Source organism: Falco rusticolus, chromosome 3 (assembly GCF_015220075.1).
Source record: "Falco rusticolus isolate bFalRus1 chromosome 3, bFalRus1.pri, whole genome shotgun sequence".
NCBI classification, from domain to species: Eukaryota; Metazoa; Chordata; class Aves; order Falconiformes; family Falconidae; genus Falco; species Falco rusticolus.
In genome coordinates this window covers 13992463-14015087 of record NC_051189.1, presented here as the reverse complement: position 1 = coordinate 14015087, position 22625 = coordinate 13992463, and the positions used below count along the sequence as shown (strand labels likewise).

The following is a 22625-nucleotide window of genomic DNA, read 5'->3' as shown; positions in this document are numbered from 1 at the left end:
CTTCCATGTATTTACCACTTTCACCTAACAATGACTAACAATATTCAGGAATTTTTTCCATATTTTGTTCAGTTTATCTAATCACTAGATTTAGTTGGTCTCAAGTAACTGAAAGCAAAAGGCAGTCATGTTTACTCCAATATTTTAGTACATCACCAGCTGTACTTATATCGGTGAACATAGCTTTGGGAAATCAAACATTCTGAAAGAGATTTCCAGCAGTATTCTGATTTGAACTAATCCCAATAGAAATTAACACAAAACTAATGTTAGGAGGACAGCCATGAACCCTGCAGTGAACACATTCAACTGATCTCAGAGAGTCCCTGACTTTTCTGAATTCTTAAGAAAAGCATTTCACATTTCCAAGGTACTTCTGAACTTTGGCCAATAAGCTTTCTCTTTTACGAAGTAACATTCTTTTCTATAGAGAGGATCTCACAAAAATGTCCAATCTCAAAATAATTGCAATTTCTTAACAACTGATGTTTTCATTTAAAGAGCCACTTTGCATCCTGAATCTTGAGGTCTGAATTTGCAAGTTTCTAACATCTGAGGAGAAAACATCCCTTTTTAGCCAGCCAATTTCCACACTCTTTGGTGGTGTATGTCCTCATTGATATTTAAGTGTAGGCGTGACTCTAAACCCAAACTTACCTACTATCCAGATTATTTGCCCAGAAACATGAACACAAGTCCTGACTTGGGCTCAACTTTGATGCCCTTCAGAAAGAGAAAGAACCCTTATGCACACTAAAGGCCTTTGCTTTGCCCCTTTTCTCATTCACACTTTCTAAAGTGATTTGAAATGGTAAAAATAAGCAATGTCACACAAACCCATGGGGAGAAAAATCCAAGCTCAATTCTTTGTGAAAACAGGATGGATATTTTTCACCAATGGATGCAGCCAGCAATGTAGAGAGAAATCATATGGATGTTGACCCACTCTCTACTTTGCAGTGAACGTATCTCCATGTAGCAACCGCTAGAAAGCAAACCAAACTGAAAAATCAATGTCTCTTGACTATTTTGCATGGGCCAATCATCCAATGAAAAAAACCAGAGTGCTTCACTAACAGCTCTCCAAAAGCTGAAGAGCTTCAGCTAGAAAAGCTGAGTTCTGTGTGATGATTTCACGTATGTGGAATGAAGTGGGAATGAGAACAATGAGCTAAAGTTGAATGTAAGGAAGATGTTTGTGTGGGGTAGAATAAAATGCTTGACAATTTAGTCAAAATATTATCATTTCTGATTATGTTTCTTTCAGATTCCAGAAATGCCACAAATTGTTTCTAATCCTCTTTGCAGGAAGATAAAGTTCTTGCCCCACATCTTAGGTCACAGTTCAGCAAGATATTTAAGCATGTCACTAACTTTATTCAGATGATCAAAAGCATCCACTTGTTTTCCATTTGCTGAACCAGAACCTGCAAATACACATGCAGAGATGTTGTTCCACTGAATGTAAATGCAAAGTAACTTGCATGAATTTGTGTTGGCAGGGTTGAGACTGCATAAGGAACGGTATCTAACTCTTGCAGTATATTTTTCTTACAGTAAATTTTAAAATTATTTGCAGAGTAGGTTAGTATCATTCCCATTCTATGGAAACAGAGAAAAGCACTTGTTTCTAAGCAGATCATTGGCAGAGCCAGGATTAGATTCCATATTTTCTCAACAGCAGAACAATTAACTATCTGCAAGGCCATGCAACTTTCTTTTTATGCTTAAATAACTTTTCAGTCTTATCATCCCTTAGTTTTTATGGTGGTTAGATGAACTACTGTAGTAAAAACAGAAAGTGCAGGCAGAGAATGGCATGCAAGAAATATGAAAAGAGTAAGGCTCAATTGTTACTTGAATGTATATACCTAAGTTTTCTTGTGAGGCTTGATCCAAAGAATGACTCCCTACTAAACATGACATTACTGTAAAGTGAAGAAAAGTTATTAAGATGAGACGTTAATGATTACCCATGAAAAGTTCTATGAAAAAGAATGGGAACAGCCTTTCATTTGTAGTTAATGTAGTGTGCAGATCAGAGCGGCTTTTTTCTCCTTCCTGTTTGGGGCAGATGTATTAAAAAGAAATGCTGACAGTGAAATTTTCCACCTTGCAAAGTACGATTTTATTTTCATTATGCTGCTACTACTGGCAATACAAAAATGCACCACATAAAATGCATTCTTTCATACTTACAGAATAAAAAGGACCAGTACCAATTCTGCCGCTTAAAAAAAATAAAACCAACTTTCCAAAGGCAGAGAAATACTATTTATCTTGTAGAGATAAGGAAACAGGGATAAATGACTTTTCTGCAAACACGAAATAATAGATCTAGGAATGAACATGTGCTCCTGGTATCTAGTTCTACAGTTGGACAATGCTGATTAGGAGCAAGTCCCTAGGAGACAGTTCAAAATCCTTCCCTATAGTGCCTGTACATACAAGTGTCAAAGTTTCAACATTAGTCAAAAATCAGTTGAACAGCTGCTAACAACAGAGCTGAAAAATCAGGCCCAAAATTAATTTCTCAAACATAGACACAAAAAGTTGGTTCAAAATAAACAATATGTCCATCAAGCAAAGGCTCATCTTAAAGGTAAGTCAGACACCCAAACGTTTGCTGAATGATTTGCTGCACTCCAGCAGAAATGAACATTAATATCTCTTCCACATAAATCTTCTTTCCTGGGAACTGAACAGATGCAAAGGCTTTGCAATACATGCAGAAGAGCAATTACTATCTGAGACTTCATGGGCTCATAGGTTTAGGCATTAAGGAAGAAAAAGCTAGTGGCACCTCTGGCATGAAGTCAGTAAACTCCCCACCAGTGAGCAATGAGTGGCACAGCCCCAGTTCCTACTGGGTTGGGTGACTATGCAGGGCATGTAGGGAAAACGCCGCTCTTAACAGAGCATCATCATATGTACCACTTCACTGCTTACAGGACCCAGCCTACTGCCTAGCTGAAGGGTAGTCCAATGTGCTTTTCATGGTATCTCACATCTTCACAGTTTTAGTTTAAAGGGACCTTCAATAAAGCCTTGGGCTGCTGCCAAATTTTAATCTGTTTTCTGTTATCACAAGTCCTCCCCTGCAGCCCTGCCTTGGGATCCAGCTTCTGAAACAGACTCTTCCACTCTGTTGTCTCCCCTGTGTTTTTCCCAAGTGGTCTAACAACAAGGAGCTGCATCTAGTTGTGACTTTGTCATGATGCCAGCTCCTGCTTCCAAGGAGAGAGCCTAGAAGGATCTGACACAGAGTTCAACTCTACTACTGTGGAGTGCCTAAAGAGAAGTGAGTAGAAGAAGAGTTCCTGAATAGAAACCCTGCCACTTAACGTGCTATCTATCCTCAAATTTTCACACAGCCAGGCCTCATTTGTAGTTTATTAACTAGTTAAATTTTCTGACTCTTCTGGGAAAGCTTTGGACCAATTCTTCTCTCTCCTTTACCAACCACTGTTCAGACAATGCAGTTTATTACTACAGCTTTCCCATTAAGGACTTAACTGATGCAAGAACCTGGAGACTGAGTGCACTTATGGGCTGTTCTCTCCAGTAGGACTGTGTTCCCTTATTGCTCATTTATTTCAATACAGCCTTAAACGCAAACTGCAGTGGAGTACAAGTAATACCTTCTACACTAAATCACTGTAGGAGGAATAGGAATATATAACTCTATATATTTAATTATCTGGTCTGTAAATAAGAAATTTATGAGAGATGGGAGGTGGGACTGTCAAAACAACCCGATTTAATGGCTCAGTCCCATGTCTACTGAAGTCAGTGGATGTTCCCACAAGTACCATCATTCCTCTGTTTACCTGGAGGGTTTCCAATCCCCTTAATTGAATGCTTATTTCCATAAACACATTCCTACTAACAGGAAGGTTCCAGTGCAGGTTTACTGATGATTTTGCTGAAGGTTTTTAAGTATGTAACAACATAAAAGCAAGACATATGCAACTAGAATGAGGGGCCTTGGGATTACAGTTTTAAAGATTTCGAGCTGTGAGTCATATTTTTCCATTTTTAATCCAGTGCGTCAACATAAAATGACTCCTTCTACTGGCCTGAAAGAAAAAGTATCTCAGAAGCTACTTCACAAACTGTTCTGTCACTGCAGGTGCAGAAGCTTATCCAGGGGGGCTGTGACCAACAGCAAACTGCAGCAATCATTCACTTGCCTAATTTTAGTCTGCTCTGCTGCTGCATCTGAGTCAGAGCATTTTGGCTCAAGGTATGGAGTTCCATACTCAAAAGAATTTCAGCTCCTAAGCTCTCTCCTACATATTAAAGGCCAAAATCCAGCTGCTGCCAACACTGGAGATGACTAAAATCACCAGACATCTACGTTAATGCAACAGCTTGCTCATGACTGCTTAGCCTTGGCAGCGTTACGGATGTACAGTATTTAAGGTTCATGAGGGTTTACAGACTAGGTAACTCACATCTAAGCAGTCTTTGAAGAGGAGCAAGTTAGCATCTAATGATGGTGGCAGGAAGGGTTAGTCATCTTTTCCCAGTAATTCAGCACTACAGCATTTGCCTGTATTGTAAGGAAACAGGGTAAGTTTTTCTTTTCTGTTAAAGGAGGTTCAAACCCCAAAAACTGATAGAACAGCAAGTGCAAATCTGTTTTTTTTTCACCTTCCTTTGTTGAAGTTGTCTTGTTGTGTTAGTTTTGGTTGGGATAATTTTCTTCATAGCAGCTGGTATGGGGCTGTGATTTGGATTTGTGCTGGAAACAGTGTTGACAACACAGGGGTTTTCACTATTGCTGAGCAGTGCTTACACAGCGCCAAGGGCTTTTCTGCTTCCACCCCACCTCACTCCACCAGCAAGCAGGCTGGGGATGGGCAAGAATTTGGGAGGAGACACAGCTGGGACATCTGACCCCAACTGACCCAAGTAATATCCCAGACCATGTGACATCATGCTCAGCATATAAAGCTGGGGAAAGAAGGAGGAAGGGGGGGCATGTTCAGAGTGATGGCGTTTGTCTTCCCAAGTCACGGTTACACATGACGGAACCCTGCTATCCTGGGGATGGCAGAACACCTGCCTGCCCATGGGAAGTGGTGAATGAATTCCTTGTTTAGCTTTGCTTGCGTGCATGGCTTTTGCTTTACCTATTAAACCGTCTTTATCTCAGCCCACGAGTTTTTTTCTCTTTTACTCTTCTGATTCTCTCCCTCATCCCGCTGGTGGGGAGTGAGTGAGTGGCTCTGCGGGGTATAGCTGCTGGCTGGTGTTAAACCACAACACGTGTTGCATGAAACGCTCAATAAACAAAAAGAAAAAGAAAACTTTTCATCAGGCCAGGGACTGGAACCCAGGCCTAACCTCTGACTAGCAGTTTTCAAATTTTGCTACAATTTTGCTCTTTTTCTCCGTGTTGTGAACAGGGATGCAAATGGAAATAACTTCAGCATGAGTCTGTGGAACTATTTATCCTTTAATTGTTATTGACTTTCATTGTGGGTGATCCATTGATAGTAGTTTATCATTAAGTATTTCACATTTTTTACATGAGAGGTTGAATTATTTTGTGTGCTTTTAAATCTGCAGCTTAGCTGAAGGGGGTTATAAGTACATCATTTACATTTGAGACCTTGCAAGTTGACTGGCAATGACTGCTCTGCTGTAGCCTTCAGTGACTGACCAGTATTAGGTTTGATGATTCCTTCATTCTCTTTGGTTGTAAATTCCCCAGAGTGACTGGGGGCTTTCCCATCTGTTTCAGCAGGGCTGGGACCAAGGCCTCAATCTAATGCAGATTTTTTAGTTCTGCCAGAGAGACTGACTATCCTACTGATCCATCTTAGCCAACCACCTTAGTTTTTTTCATCAAGAAGTCTTTCCACGTGGTGAATTGATCCCCTACATTGCAACATTGCTCTGTGCAGAACTATTGAGCAATAACATGAAGCAGGACTTTAAATTTACCCAAGAACAACCTGGATGCCATACTCTGACTCTATGACATGGATCAAGAGAAATCTAGACCATGATTAATCATAACGAACAATAAAGCCGTTTACAGACAATCAGCAAGCAACACTGCATTTGTACAATTAGCATTTTAGCTGTATTGTTAAACTGGGAAAAAAGCAAGCAATTAGGAAATGGATTGGTTAATCATTTTTAATGACTACCTGTGGTGTTAGTAGCATGTTTTGGTTAACAGCTCATGAATCCACAAAGCACCATTTAACCTGCATCCTCCAATAGCTGTATCAAAACAAGGCTATAGTAATGGCAGCTACGTACCTGGCAGTACCATCCAATTGCTCTTTCCTTTCAGAGGAGATGGGAAGCATTACAAGAAAGCAAGGAGAGAAGAATTACATAATACATTCAACAGATTTTTTAAACATAAATTGCTAATCTATTGCTAATAGTTTATACCTCTTTTGTTCTGTGACCATAACTGACACAGAATAAAAGCTACATTTTCAAATAGCCATAAAGTGAAGAAAGTGATATAGGTTCCTGAAACAAATCTGTGCTGCTTAGGCTGGCAATCCAGTCTTTGGTGAAAAGTGAACTCCCTTGTCCTCTCTCCCAGGACCTTATTTGCAAAACATATATTACATTTCAAGTTGCATTTGAATCCCAGAAGAACCTACATACAATGAACAAGCTTGAAGTCACAGTAATGAGTCTAGACTCCAGGCGAGCCTGAGAATTCTCTGAACAAAACCTTAGGTCAAGAAACCCTCTAGAAATGACTCTATAATGGATAATGTGGGAATAGATAGAGCATGAGAAGGGATAAAGTAAAGGAAAGATATGTACTGAGCCTTGATTAGACACTTGTGGGTTTTTTTCTTAGAGACTTCCTTTGTGACACATGTGAAATCAACCCTGAAGAAATATATTGTGAATAAAGCAAAGAAAGAGTTAATATTTGTAATTTGAGCTTTGTGAAGGCAGGAGCCTGAAATGTTTCTTCAAGTCAGTTTTGAGCAACAGCTGGAGCTGCAGTATTAGTGGACACAACTTACATGTGGAGACCTCTGTTGGAGCTGAGCCGCAGTTTAAGGGCACTTTTTTTTTTTTTTTCAGAATGAGGCATAACAGCAAGTCCAGAATTAAAGTTTAAAGCATAAGCTTGGATAAGTAATGCCCGTTATTGGCAGCTGATAGCCTATAGCTGAAAGTCTTGGCTTTCATAAGGTCAACCCTTGAAAATGTTAAGACCTCAAGGTGAGGAAGGTGCTTGTTTAAGACGCAGGAAAAGTGAGGATCAGACTAATTTCCATAAATGTGAGCATCCATTAACTGTGAATATCTTTATGTATGGAATGCTTTCCACTGAACTCAGAAGTAGTGATTAAAATAAAACCATGACCCCAGCTCCACAGAAAAGTTTTCTTGTGAACCTTCAGTTACTAGTTCCAGTGGGAGACAGTTTCAAACATACTTTGGCTGTACTCCACTGAATTATCCCCTTGAGCAATTGGTATTGCCAAACAAGCATTTAACAAGCATTAATTCTGTTCAGATGCCATGGCCACCTCTGAACAATACAATTCTCAAGCCTGTTGAGTTGAAGAAGGGAAAGTAAGAATTTTCAGCATAATCCATATCTTAAAATACACTGCTGCATCATACAGGGTGTGAGGAGTACAGGTGCACCTGAAATCCAGGGCTAAAACTTTATCAGGATCAAAATTACAGAGAGAGAAATGGAGATTTCCAGGGCAATAAACTCGAGAGTCTTACAAAGGGAAGCTGACAGTGAGGCAGCCTTCTCCTTTGTTTAATGCCAACATGAGAGCCACTGATGGGGTTATCCATGTGCCCCTGATACATACCACCAGGGCAAGGGAGAAGAAATAGTTCCAGAACCCAAAAGTATGTTTTTCATTCTCAGCCAAGAAGTTACCTGGCAACTATCTGTCACCTACAAAAGCCTCATTGATATATATAAAATCTATGTTTCCTGTCCTGACTTACACTTCACAGAAAACGATGATGGAGACAAGGACAATGCACTTACCTGAAAAATGGAAATGACACAATTGATTCATAAAACCTCCAGGTAGCAACTAGATCAATCCTGTTGGGGTTAGTAGCATAGTATCTCCAGGCAGCCTGAATTATAAGGGAAAGGGAATAATTAGTGTTAAGTAAAGCTACTCCACAGGCTGACAGCAGCCAGATTGTTTCAAAGAACATAATGATGCACCCGAGTGACTATCTAGAAATTAATCACTAATCAGCTGTACCAAATGAGTGTCACTATATGGCAAAATTATTGACACTGGAGTATGATCTGGGAGGGCTGTTAAAAGGGACAGGACAGGAAAAGAACCACCAACATCAACAAGACATTACGTTTGACTAAACTGGTTTAATTCTCCTGTCTGGTACGTCTAAAAGAGCTTCTCCACTGGACTTCTCCAGTATTTCTGGAAGTGCTTTAGCTAGCTTACTATCTAAGGTACCATCAGAGGCAATTTTGCTGAGCAATTTTCTATTTCAGTATTTAGCTCCAGTCAAAATTCTTTATAGCACATACCTAAAAATTACTGTAGCTAAATTAGCTACCTGCTAAGTAGAGATACTTTAATTTAAAAAGTGATTTTAATTCCCAGCTCATCCCTGCAGCCCCTTCTGTTTGCTAAGGAGTGTTTTTAATGAGAACAGCATAGTATGCCACTCAGTCTGTTTCTCCTGAGGACTGGTTTGATCCTGAGAGTCCTCAGCACCAAATGCTTCCATCTGATATCACAGAAACTTTGTCTGTCTCTCTGTGGAAATTCTGCTATTTACTTCACTTCCATCAGGGTGTGTTCCACACCAACTAAGAGTACCTCCTGTCAAATTTTTCAGCCCTAGACTGGTAATTCTCAGCTTAATTTTCTGAATTAGTAACAAAGGGCATAACTGAAGTCCAGGTGAGCTAAGGAGTCTCTTCCCATTGAAACCTCTGATCATCCTGTGACATAACCGAAGATCCAGGGTGTGCTTCAGTTTTTACAAACCACTACTGTGTTACTTCAATTGCTGATTTCACATTAATAACAACATAACTGCACATTAAAGCACTCTCTCAAGGGAACTGACAAAACCTGGATTTTGGAAAGAATATGTTCTTGACAGCTTGTTTTCTGTGATTTTGTTGCACTGATGAAGCTGATTGGTTTCCAGAAGCTAGCAGATGAAACCCTTTCTTCTAAAGACACTGTTCTTCTGAAAGATATTCTGGGAACTCAAGATTCCTCAAAAACTGCAAGGACCTCTGGATTAGCTAGCTCACTGTGAAAAACTGACCCTTTTACAAACACAGCTTCTCACCTCCTGCAATGGGAAATGAGAATTTGGGCAGGGGGGAAGTGGTGTCCCTTGTTAATATGATGCAGCAGTCTTCATATGCAACACTTTTTCAAGGAGGAGATAAGTGGCTGCAAACCTGAATGAGTTCAGCTGCTGGCTTTCTTCTTTTCTCAAAATGTTTTTGACGGTGTTGCTCCTGGACCTTCAGTGCCAGCCCTGAGCCCAAAATGCCCTGAAAGCAGAGTGTGATCCAAGATTTTAGACATTTCTTACTCAGAAAAAATGGATTACTGTTGAGAGGAAACAGGTCTGTGGGTGGAGATAGAGATGGCTACGTGGAACCTTTGTGCAGTACAGCATGCCTTTCCTGCTGCCCCACTCATGAGATATGAGGTTGTCATGACCCTCTCAAGGACCACAGGCCACACCAAATCATTTTAAGGTCCTCAACAGGCTTCTTGAATGTCTACTGCCTTTCCAAACTGGAGGTGTCCGGATGGTGTATTACGTTCCACTCGTTCTATGCCTGTGTGGTAAAAAAGCTATGCCAACCATACTCTGGATTTGGGTGTGCAGAACTTCCCATCCTCTGTGAAATTCTTTCCAAGCCTTGATCTAAAGGAAAAATATCCTAAAATATGGACTTGGGAGAGTTTCTGTTGCTATTTGGCCCATCTCACCAACATCTTGTCTTGTTCTTCCCTGAGAATTTTGCAGACAAAGCAAATATTTAGCCCATGTAACACAGGAGAACAAATATACTTTCAAAAGCAATTTAGAGATCATTTCTTAAGTAGCCAGATGAGGATTCACTTAGCTAGATCAAAAAACTATCTTTACTGTCACCTTCTAAATTCCCTTTAATCTTAGGGGGCAGAAACAGCACTTTTGTGGTGATATCAGAGATCTCCTCGAAGTAGGAAGGGAAACAGGTGAGATTAAATGCTCTGCAGAGCTGTGCTGGTTATAAAGGGTGACCACCAGTCTGTGTTGATCATTCCAATGTAATCTCTAGCATAAAAGTGTTTAGAGCTTGGTAAGACAGGCCCAACACTAATTAATAAAACAATGGACCCCATATCTTTTAAAAATATGTGTTGTGTGGCTATGTCAGTACCAGTAAACTAACCTGAGCCAGGGTACAGGGTGATGAACTGCCTTGTAATTTCCCAGACTGCTCACTTACTAGATCAATTTTGGCCTGTGCCAACTAGCACTGTCTCAGACAATGTCCACACATGGTTTGAGGAGTATTGGGGTGACATATTTTTCTCAATAGGCGCTACATGAGGTTGGGAAGAAAGATTTACTTATATAGACCAGTTCAAGTGTCTGAGTCACTTAAAAAGGATTTTGATTCCACCAGCAGTTTAGATCACTTTACCTACTTTTTGCAAGTGCACAGCGCTGGGATGTGGCTAACAGAGGACGGGGAAGGTACTTACTGCAGGAAGAGCAAAGAAAGACACTCCAATGAGAGAGAAGGTAGCTGCTATCAGCCGTCCCTCCCATGTTTTGGGAGTCTTGTCACCATACCCAATCGTAGCGAGGGTGATCTGTGGACAGAATGACCAGGACTTCCCGTAAGAAAAACAAAGTCACCATCTCTGCTTTTAAATGTCACCATGAAACCTGCCTAATTCACCTAGCTCTTTGGGTGTTCATGCACAGCTTCTTGAAAAAGGATCTTGACAATGGGCCAACCAATTTTTTTTTTTTTAATGGCATCATAGTCCACAGGCATTGCACCAGGAAGAATGGATTTAGTCTAAAAGCAGCTGCCTCTTTAGGATGAGTTTGCTGAAAGGGAACTCCATGTGATGTCGCAGGCAGAGTGAGTCTCCTGCCCACCATCAGTGCAGGTAGGAATGGGACTTGTCAGTTAATAGCTTGCAGAGCTTTAATAACTGATCAGGACTACCTCTCTCTGAAGCCCCAGTCTTTTCAAAACAAAGATGACTTTGTGAAAACTTACTCCTTTCCTTGCACAACTGCTAATTTCCAACTGTGTACCTTTTATCACCAATGAGACTTTACCTAAATGTCCTGGATATGAAAGGATATGAAAATATCCAGGTGTTCTGTGCCACACTTGGGACTTTTTGATTAATAATAGGGGGACAGATCTTGCCATTTATGAGTGAACTGCATTAAATAAAAAATATGCTGCATTAAATAAAAATGCACTAAATAAAGAATAGTCACAGCATGATATAGACTCCCCTAACTGTTGGTAGCAAAGCAACGTGAATTCTGTTACCAGATGGCAGGAATATTTTGTGATCAAATGACTAGTGGTGCAAACCACTACTTCTTTCTTCATCAGAAGAGACAAGAACAGATGTATCAAAGGTCCCTCTTGCTTGGTATCCTACTACCAGTGGCATTCCCTGAGTGATTTTTGGGCAATGTATGTAAAACACAAAAGAATTGTTGAGTTATCCTTTCCAGACACATATTTTCTACTTCCTGCATCTGAATCCAGAGACATCCTCAGTCACTGACTCCTTATAGACCAAACTTCCATGAGTGTCTACCTATACTGCCCAAACCTTTGACGCACTTTGCTAGGCCAACAGAACAGTCCATTGTCCAGCTCTGATTTTGCCATTTTCTGAGCGACATAGCTCTCACAGGCAGGATACTGTTGTCATGAGAGGTAGGTCTCATATAAGCACAGGCTCTGCCAGTGCAGTTATACCTAAAGAGACACTCCTCTAAAAGGTTTCCCAGAAGCCAGGAGCACAGACTGATTTCTAAAGGAGGTTTAAGCAACTAAAGGCCTTTGTCTGACTGAAAATCATCAGGGGTATAAGTTCTGTTAATTGGTTGTAGGGGCATCCCTGCTTTGGTAATGTTATACCAGTAATATGCTCCTCACCCAAGTATAGCAGCTCTTATACTGTAATCCCTAACATCAATACTTTATCTCTTCTTGGATACAAAGTTTTTAAGAAGGGGATAAGGTATTTTCAGAGTCACTTACCAGCCCCCACCATAGTGCATCTGCATAGGTTTCAAACTCTTCTTTCATCTCCACCCCATTAGCGTCCTTTTCAGGAACATCTTTTTCAACCAGATAAACAAGAAATGAGGATAGGATGAGCGTCAGGAACCCAATGTACCAAGCAGTGATGAGTTCCTGCAAAAGAAACAGATGGACAATGGAGGGACTGAAAACAGTCTCAATACCCACAGTGGCAGAGTAAATGTCAGAAGAGAGAAGCACAGAGGATAAGAGCAGAGCCGTTGCTGATGGCTTGGTCACAGTCCATGACCAGCCCAGCTCAGCACTTTTCGGGAAATAATGCAGAGATTTACAAGAATTAGCCCTTACGTGGCATCCTCCTTGGGAACAGCTTGGAGCAATCTGCAGTTGTAGTTCTGCATAAAGCTGGGTTAAGGGCTTAGCAGCACCCATGACACAGGGTGCTGCAGGACTCTGTCCCTGACCTTGAGACTTCCCATTCCTGCTGCCCCTAGGCTTGTCAGCTTTGGCAAGTAAATCAACAGCTCTGCCCTCTCCCTACCTCCAGACAGCCAAGGCTGCAGGATACAGTTCCTTCTCTTTAGGCATATCAAAGCAGGTTCCACCATGAATGATGTTTTCACCATGATCTGATGCAATAAGGACAGGATAATTGAAAATAATCTGTGTGAAAACAAAACCTGACATTCCTTGTTTTAGAGAGGGTGACTAAAGTGGAATGTGTGGCTAATCCCACTGAGGTGGGAAGTGCAGCAACCCAAGTTAAAATCTCATCAATGTCTGAAACAAAGCAGAAACATTTTTGGTGAAAGTCTTCAAAAGTGTGCAAAAAAAAATCAATATTCCACTTCATTTTATGAGACCTGGATTGGGGGGAAAATATCTGGAGCTGAGAATTTCATAATTGAGTCTTGAGACAGCTCAGCTTTCTTGGCTAATTTCTACGGTGCAACCACAGAAGGAAATTCAATGGCTAACCTTGTTATCAAAATTGTCTCTTTAGTGTGTCTGGTAAAGCCAAGTCCTCACAACCTCTTCTTATCTCCCTCATCCAGCTGAGGTCCAAATGGTGGTGGTGGAGAATCAAATAAGGAACATTTGAATGACATCCCACACAATAAAGCCTTAAATGATTTCTAAACAATGTCTTTGGCACACAGACTTCTTCCATGATCTCAGTTTCCTGAGAAACATTTTTGACATAAGTGTTTATGTGCCACCTCCCTTGTAGCAAGTTTATATGGGGAAGAAACAGAAGCTGGTATGAAATGAAGCAGGGTGGGTATCCCTATCAGCCACTACAAAGAAGCAAAGTCTAATTATGCTGTGCCAGCTGGCATTTTAATTTTCAAAAACCCCTAAAATGTCAGGAATGTCATTCATGGATAAGAAAAAGCAACGTGTAGCACAGAGTATATGCAATTTTTCTATACCCTGTGCAGATGAGAATTCTAATCTAGAGGATTTTTATGCAGATAGTTTTTAACTTGTAATAATGTTTGGTGGAAATGCATGAACACGACATATCCGTCTGGTGCGAGACAGGATGTGTCTGACTACAGCATCAAGTGAGACCGCATGAAGATGATTTTAGAAATTTTGTCTGTCTGGGTTCACATTGTGTGCATCTTTGTATTGTCTGACCCATGCTTGGAAAAAGAAATTATACCAGTAGCTCCCTCTGAAACCACATTTCTGCTAACCAACCTCTTTCTGCCCCTTCAGAGTCTTGCTCCATCTGTTGATCAGACAAGTCTGAGAAGTCACTACAAACACGTTGCAACTACAGAAGCGTTTCTGTCAAATATTTCAGCTTACTTCACCATTAAAGGGATGTCCCTACTCTTATTCAGTGTAAAGGCAGAATTCCTGTTGTAACAAGTATGGGTATAAACACTCTCTTCTGTTGCTTCCCAGCACCACTATTGAGTACAAAAGGGTAAACCAAGGGGCAGAAATGGTTCAGAGAGTGGGAGAGGGAATAAAGCTGAAAGCATAAAACTACTGCTTGAACTACAAGACATAATCCTAAGGCGTTGTGTCACCTGCACATCCTCTCTCTTTCCCTTCAATGTCTCCCCCCCAAACCGCAGCTGAGCTGTGCAAGCTCCTCACTTACTTTGCTGTGTGCACAAATGGCTGATCCTAAAAGCTTCCATGTACCACCCCGCCTGTCCATTCGGAGCATCCGTAGGATCTGAAGGAAGCGGAGGCTTCTGAGAGATGTTGCCAGAACATTGCCCTGGTTCCCTACAGCAACCACTGGCACTGAAGCAATCAGCACAAAGATATCTGCAAGGCAAAAAGAACAAAGCCTGCCAATAAAAGTGGCCCCATCACCTGCTTCTTAATCCCATCTGGTTGTGCTGCAAATTTCCCTAAGCAAATTTTAAAGCTTCCTGAAAATGCCTTCTCTTGCCAATTAAACAGATATCTGCACCTGCCACACAGACAGCATCATGCATAAAACCCACCAGAAAGTCTCAGAATCTATTTACAGATCAAAGCACTGGACTTGAGACACTGTCTTAGCATGCTAGCTTAGGCACGCACAGAAACAGTCTCCTAATGCTCACAAAAAACCCAGCCTTAAATCCATCTGTCCCACAGAAACACCATAGTGAACAGGTCAGCATATAAGAAATTCAGTTTTTGATGGTGTATCTAGTATGTTGTTCTTTTGGCTGAGTTGTGCCATTAAAATCTCAAAGCTAGTACTACTATTTTTTGTAACTGCTCACAGGGCCAATTTGTTGATCAACTGAAGAAGTTTAAAATGCAAATCACATTGCTGTTTCTTGTTTTCTTTCTTTTTCTTTCTTTTTCTTGTGTCCTCCCTCCCTCCCCTTTTTGATCCCATACATATGCAAGAAAAAAAGTGGTACCAAAAGGCTTTAAACATTCTCCAAGCAATCAGTCTTTAAATTCTCTTCATATTCTGTTTTCAGCCCAAAAGAGTAGCACTGGATGGATTTCAGATTTATTCACTTTCAATCATTCTCAAAACAAACTTGTGCTAGTGACAACCAAGAGACGATATTAATAAATCCGTGTTCTTTTATTTATCCAGATATCAATGAAGATTCATTTTCAGAAGTGAGATGACACTTTTACCAAGAAGGCACGAGACAGTTTCAATCCCACTTGCTCACATCATGCTCTACTACCTTCACAATGCTATTAGAAGTATTTATACAAAAGTAGCACCCAAAGGAGCACTACTAAATTGAAGACAGCAAAGATGCGCAACGAAAATTTCTTCCAGTTTTGTCTACTGTTTAGACCCACAAGATGAACAAAAGAAGGGAGAGGGAATAGAGTGAGATGTATTCATGTAACTGCAGCACCATGGCTCCCAGGAGTGCCAAGTGCTGTACAAATGAAGAATAAAAAGCTAGCACTTGGCCTGAAGAGCATCAAAACAAAGGAGAGAGTCCTGGAAACAGTGAATGAAGGTGGATGTGCATGACAGGTGCTCAGGGTGAGCTCCTAAATGTTGGCTTTTGTGGACTTAATGGGGAGTCGTAGGAGGGGATGCAAACACAAATACTGAGTAGTTTTATGGGTAGTTACAGGCAGTGCCTTTCAAGCCTGAAAGGTAACATGGATGAAATTACAGAGATACTTATTTGCAAATACAGACCAACACTGCAAAGGTAAAACACAACATCTGAATATGAAAGAGAGCTGGGGAAGATGGTATAGGGTTGGGATCTGAAGTGCTTTGAAACTGAAGGCGGACAGGGTATATTTTGGGGATGAACTTAAGGAAAATGCAGCAGGATTCAGGAGAAGGAAAAATGTGTTTTAAGGGTGGAAAGATTAATTTTTTTCTCACTGTCCAGCTACCCAAGTGTCTCTCAAATGAATCATTATTTCTGGGTACTACAAATAACTACTCCAAGCAGGTCACAGCTCCTAGCACAAAGGGCTGATCTGATTTCACTGCTCTTTGCACTGCCAATCACTGGTTCTTGGACATCCCCCAGAATGACTTAGAAGGAAAAGGACATAAAGGGGGAAACAGTAGTAGACAGCATGTACCTACCCAGCATGCACAATGGCTTCCTGGCAAATTTGAGTCTCCCTCTCCATCCTTTGTAGCGACAGCAACACCCAGCAGCCCAGATTCTTAAGGCAAATTCTGCTCCAAAGATGAAAATGGCAAAAGTTTCCTGTATCAAAGACACAAACTACATTGTTAGACTCAACTTTTGCAGTAATTCTGGATAAAAGGATATAGCTGAAGGAAACAGAAGAGGTGCAAGTTTTGGGGTACCTGTGTGAGAGAGAGAGAGAGAGAGAGGAAATATCTGGGGAAGAGAATATAGGTTGATAAAAGAGGCAAGGCAAAGTGGGACATAGTTTTACAGCTTGCTGAGTACTCTGCAGAAAGGTTGTGCCCCTGCTGTTGGGTAAAACGTGAAGTGCTTATCCTGCCTTAATGGAAGGACAACTACTTCACCAGAAAGACCTCCTGGTTCACACAAAATGAGAAGACATATGTGAGTGGTGACTGCAAAGTCCCCAGTGCACTGTATATCCACACCCAGGGTAACCCACCAGCAACTCATTCATGCAGCCATATCTACAGAGCCAGGGACAGGATACAGTATATTTGTATAGTCATACATTCAAGGCAACGATAAAGGCATATATGAGACAAATTTAAGGCACATCTTATTCCCTTAAATTTCTGCTGCATGGAAGAATGGGATTTTTGACCTTGCTCAAGAGTTCTTCTAAGCATGGGGAGGGAATGGGGAGGAGAGAGCCTCTCTGAGGTGCTCAGTGGAGATGGGCAAAGGGCAGCATGGGGTATGCAGTTCCTTTTCCTTACTATTCCAGTGAATAGCTGGCAAGGAGGAAAGGAGAATTTTTCCTGATGCTCATACCCACAGCTGCTAGGCGCTTCTGAAAACCACTGAGAGTCACATAAAAGCAAACACAGGAGAGGGAAAAATAACCTCAGGCTTTTTAAAACAAGATAAGTTGGGTCTAAGCAGGGTAACAGAGACCAAAAGCAAGTTTTGCATTCCCTAGGGGATGAAGGAGATTTCATACAGGTGCTTTTTGAAAAGGAACATGCAAGGGAAATTCACCTTTCATTCCTTTTGGCATTTAGATCTTGCTCGGATCTACATGTCTCTGGGGGTACAAGGGGAAATGGAAATTGAGATCCTGGAACTACTCTTGCTCTGCAATTTCCCTGGGGATGCTTTTCTACAAGGTCAGGTTAAGTGAGACATTGTGTGCTCTATTTCATGATATCTATTGGAGCAGAAGTTCTTTGTTAGGGTCATTTTCATAAAATTATGAATATGTCACATTTAAAGTTGGTGAGCATTTTTTCCTATTTTTTTCTTCTGCCAAATGGGAGACCTACAGAAATAAAGTCTTGAGCATGAACTCCAGCATTTATAAAACAAGCATGCTGGAAACACAGAGAAAGGGATATATTTGCTGTAAATACATTTTCTCTCATGGATAATCATCAGAGGCACTGCCTGCAATAATTTCAGTTATGCTGCTCTTGGCCCAAGCATGAGTCCAATTCTGATGACCTCGCTTGAAAGAAATGCTGGGATTGGTAGAATACTATAGAATGAATCAAATTTGTTGAAAGATCCTGAAAAAAATTAGTTTTCAAATGTGCTCAGGTCTGGCATGGTCAACAGGAAATTTATTGATACTTTGATGGAAGAACTGTTAGGCAAATGCTGAAAAGCCTTTGAAAAGAATTATTGCAAATTCTCAGGTTAGTATTTTTCCTCTCTCCTCTCTTCACTCAGTTGGTGTTGACAATGGACCAGGAACTCTCCCATATGTAAGTGTAGAGTCACTGGTCCAGGAGCAACAGAAGAAATCTTATTGCACACAGAGCTGGAAGTAAATTTCCATCACTGCTGATAGGACTGATTTCAATTCAAGAATATTACCAAGGTGATGTGGTGGCCACAGTCTACTTACCAGCAAGAGGAGCCAGTCTCCTGAAACAGTTTCATACTCCTTGAAAGTTGTCAGGACAGCTAAGATCAAACAACCCAAGACAATCAGAAACCTGAAATGAAATAAAACAAAAAAGCATTGTTACCCCTTTCTATATTTGTGTCCGAGATACTGCCTATAAATCCCTACATAGAGACCTTCAGAGGACAACTACTTCCTATTGGTGAGCAGTGAGGTGGTCTCTCAAGAAGATTAAGGGTTCTCAGCCTGGACAAGGGGGGCTGGCAGTCAAGAAATCATGGCAAGATACTAAGTCAGAATGGTTCTGGGACAGAGAAGCATTAATTAACTTCTTTGCATTCTTAGGAAGAAAAAGGATGATAATGCAGTTTGGGAAGGGGTTGTATGGTATGGCAGAGGACTGTAATGCTCAGGAGGTCTAGTCCAAGCTGATGTGCTGTGTACTTCACAAAATGGCACTGCAGGTACAGTGGAATGAATCGACTTGGCACATCCTAAGACCTGAGAAACAGTAAACGTTTCACTACAATGCAGCACCAGGACAAACCATCCCTTGAAAACTGCACTGCGTTTCTTTTTTTCTTCTTCTCTTTTTGCACTCATTTCTATGCAGATGAAAAGATGAAAAGATTTGAAAGAGAAACGATAGAGAGGGTAAAGTTCTGCTCTCCAGTAAACGCAGTGTGTAATAAATCACTGCCCCTGTGCTATTGTCTGTCTGTGAGGCTCCAGAAAACAGAGATTTGACTGAAAATTTAACTCCCACTGCTGGTAAATCCAATCCAGTCTAATCTAAAGTCACACTGATCTGCTTTGTAAAACTATTCACAGGTTCAAGCTATTCACAATCTTTTACGCATAAAGAGGTAAGAAAAATCAAGGGAGTCTTGTAAGTGATTACTGCGAAGCAGAGTAGGGAAAGCTCATGTTCTGGTACTTCATGTACCCAGATCATGGGCATTCTAATGTGCTCCCAAAGGCTGATCCACAGGACCAGAGGGGCAGGTGGCCATGGAAATATTTCAGAGCTTATTGAATAAATTGGAAGGACGTCTCCATAAAAGCTCTGGCTCCCTTGCTTTCATAGCTAGGGTACATCAAATAAATGATAGGCGTTAGGTACTGAAATCATCCAGGGGAAAAAGCTTGTTAAGAATCAAGCTGTGTTTAGTGTGTACTACCTGTTTTGAATTTCAATCTGATGCCTAAAGTGTGATTTCATTTCTTGCTGAATAAAGCTCCACTTCACTGGGTGAAATGGGTAGAGTCCACAGCTTGCAGCAAGGAGGCAGTGAGCAAGGACTCATCTCATCTCAGAGACACATGTCCTCTACCCTGTCTTGGGTTTTTGTTTACTTGATGTTTGAGGAAACCTGGGGCTAAGGAGCATGTTCTAAGAATTTTCAGCATTCTTGCAGCTGGAGTAAAAGGAGAGAGGTCAGCTCCAGATAGCTCCTGCTGCCCTTTGGGGAGGCAATTCCTCCAAACAGCATCAACTAGAACCCTCCACGCAAGGAAGAGGCAACAGTGAAACACTTCACAGCAAACCCTGAAGGATTATTTTGCTGTGCCTTTCCCAATATTAGCTGTTCAGACTGAACGTTGTTATGCCAGGAAAATCAGCCATTTTGAACAAGGTTAGAACAGAAATAAATGTGTCTGCTCGTGCTAAATAATCCTGGATTTCTTTGACAAGTTTCACCTTTTCCTACTCACCAGCCATGCTCTAGAGCATGGGTTCTGTGGCTGGTAGGAAACAGCCTTTGGGTCTAGAATGTGCCTTTCGCCGTTCACCTGTAACTACACTCCCACTGCTCAAGACATTGGGCAATGAACTTAGCAATTCTGTGATGTTCCTGCCATGCCTTCAAGCTTTCTTTGTCACACCATACCTTGTTGCCTCCACCTTGCAATTATAAAGCCAGTGGCTCACTGGCTTCCCAAGACTCATGATCCTGGCGCCCTGCACCTCTACGAGCAAACTGGTGAGAAGTCGACATGATTCCTTTGATTAGCTATAAACCACCTATCATCTGCCACATTACAGCCATTACAGTGGTACCATCACTAATTCTCCATTTAAAGCCTTGAGCTGCTGCTACTTGATGCTTTCCACTACAGCCATTGCTTTATACCACGTGACAATTCAGTCGCCCATCAGCTCGCAAGTATCATTTAAATGATTTAATGAAAGGCGAAACACACTGAAAACAGCCCAAGGAAATTACATCATCAGCTACTTAAACTAAAGGCGTGAATTTACGATATCGTTCAACAGAACAGCACTGTCAAATAAATGATGCGCAGATTTTTGTCCCAGAGGAAGACAGAAGTTGGTGAAATCGTCTTTTCCCTAAAAATGCCTGCGGTTTTACCACTAGAGGGTATCGGTGCTCCATAGAGCAAGGGGATACTGCTCTCGTTCCCTGTTTTCCTTCCGCATGAAACAAACTCAGTGCAGGGGATGTTTAGGTGATTGCGCCCAGGTATGTGATATGCAAGAAAAGGAGTCTCATAGTGGTGAAACGGCTTGTCCTTGGTCACTAAAAAAGCCCAAATGTTGGTATTAACGGACATGGAGAGCTGTTTGTTCACTCGCTCTGTGTGGCACAGTCCATGCTGCAAGCTGTTACCGCTCCAAGCGAGAGCCCACCCATGAAAACAACAGACCACACAGGACAAAAAAAAGTAAAAGTAGGGTGAGAGGGTGAGACTGGAGATCACAAGTCACCACGAATAATTTCGAGGGCAAATCTGAGCAGGGAGTGTGGTCTGAACCCCCAGCTGCAGAAAGTGCATGAATGCAGCCCAGAAGAGTGACTTGGAGATGCAACTGCTGAGCAGGAACTGCAGTCCCAAAACACACGCAGCTCGCAGAGCCAGGCTCCTGCTCCTTCCTGCAGTACCCTGGGGAGTGCAGGGATGAAAAGCATGTGTTGGGACATATAACTGCAATCCATCTTGGAAGGGTCAGCTATCCTCCTACCGCACTGCTTCCAAAGGATAAATATCCACCGCAAGTTAATCAAATCACATCTCAGCAATCTTCCCTTACCATCTGAAATTATAACAGGTTCAGAGCACTTCATGAATTTTAATCTCCGTTGATGCTGTGCAACCCACCGATTTTCCTGCAGCCTCTTCTGTTTTGGAACTTGGTTTTTATGAAGCCTGCAAGTCTTCTTGTGTCCTCTTTCTACGGAAGATGCTACAAAGTTGTCATGTTTTTTTAAACAATTCCCCTTGCTTAGCAAAGATGACAACAAGGTACATCTTCACCTTGCTGCTTATGCTTATATTGTGGGCATATATACCACCTATGCCCATATTGTGGTCTTGCAAACATAATGACTCAAACTTGCTTGACAGTTGCTGAGTCCATACTGTCCTATGGCAATATGACAATAGCCGAGTCTATATTGTCTGATTTAACCTTTTAGAGGCAGCAATGTGGGTCCAGTGGTTGAGCCTGGCTGTAAAATTGTAACAGGCAAATCACAGGGAAAGAAACTGCTGAAATCACAGTGGATGAACAGAGGGGAGACTAACACTGACCTGGGGAATCAAGAGACAGAAAGAGAGAAAATCTGAAATTTACTTGCAGTTATAATGCTACTATCCACGGGACATAGAGCACCAAGTATTAGAAGAAAGAAAGAGTAAAAGTCAAGGTTTCTTAATGAAAAGTGAATCCTATTAAGCCTAAGCTTCCTATTGAACAGTGTTTCAGCAGGTGTCAGTCCAAACTTCAAGATTGTAAGCCAGATATACCAAAAGAGGATCTGAATTTAGTTCTTCCATTTTTAGGATCGTTCTTGTTATCATTTTACATCATTTTTCACCACCCATTACATTGTACCTATCTGCAGTATTATGCCTAAAATCCTGATTAGTTTGTTGTATGTTTAACTTCCAGACCACCAAATGGCAGTGCTCTTTTGTCACTGTCACAACTAATATACTATTCTAGTAAATATATGTTCTTCTTATTGGAAATCACGTTTAACACTCATATTTTCTAATAGTACTATTTTGGTGTACTAAAGACAGATTCCAAAAACAATACACATTTTTTTCCAGGAAAGAAGACGTAATTTATGACTATGCTAGACCATGAATCTAATGTTCCTTGGATGAACATCATAGACTGTTTAGTTTGATAAATTTTTATTTCTTCTAATATTTCACATGCTTTGAGTTTTTCTTCTGTATCTACTTTCATTTGAAGCCCATATAATGCAGATCTAGCTGAGAACTTTTATATTTTTTTCCATATATAGGTACCTATCATGTATCCTTTTCACCTTCTCTTTCTTCAGAATCTTAGGAGCAGATCAGATAGTAATTTGCCTATAATCTATTCCAAAACACA

At 41.1% G+C, this 22625-nt stretch overlaps 1 protein-coding gene across 1 annotated transcript in view; it reads right to left on the bottom strand.

Moving 5' to 3' along the window:
- The window catches only part of KCNQ3 (potassium voltage-gated channel subfamily Q member 3), a 203528-nt gene that overhangs the window by 19405 nt on the left and 161498 nt on the right, over window positions 1-22625 (bottom strand). The window contains 8 exon segments of the mRNA XM_037382034.1: window positions 6280-6306; window positions 8015-8109; window positions 9431-9526; window positions 10740-10850; window positions 12281-12436; window positions 14403-14575; window positions 16332-16458; window positions 18254-18344. Of these exon segments, the coding sequence (XP_037237931.1) occupies window positions 6280-6306; window positions 8015-8109; window positions 9431-9526; window positions 10740-10850; window positions 12281-12436; window positions 14403-14575; window positions 16332-16458; window positions 18254-18344 (876 nt within the window).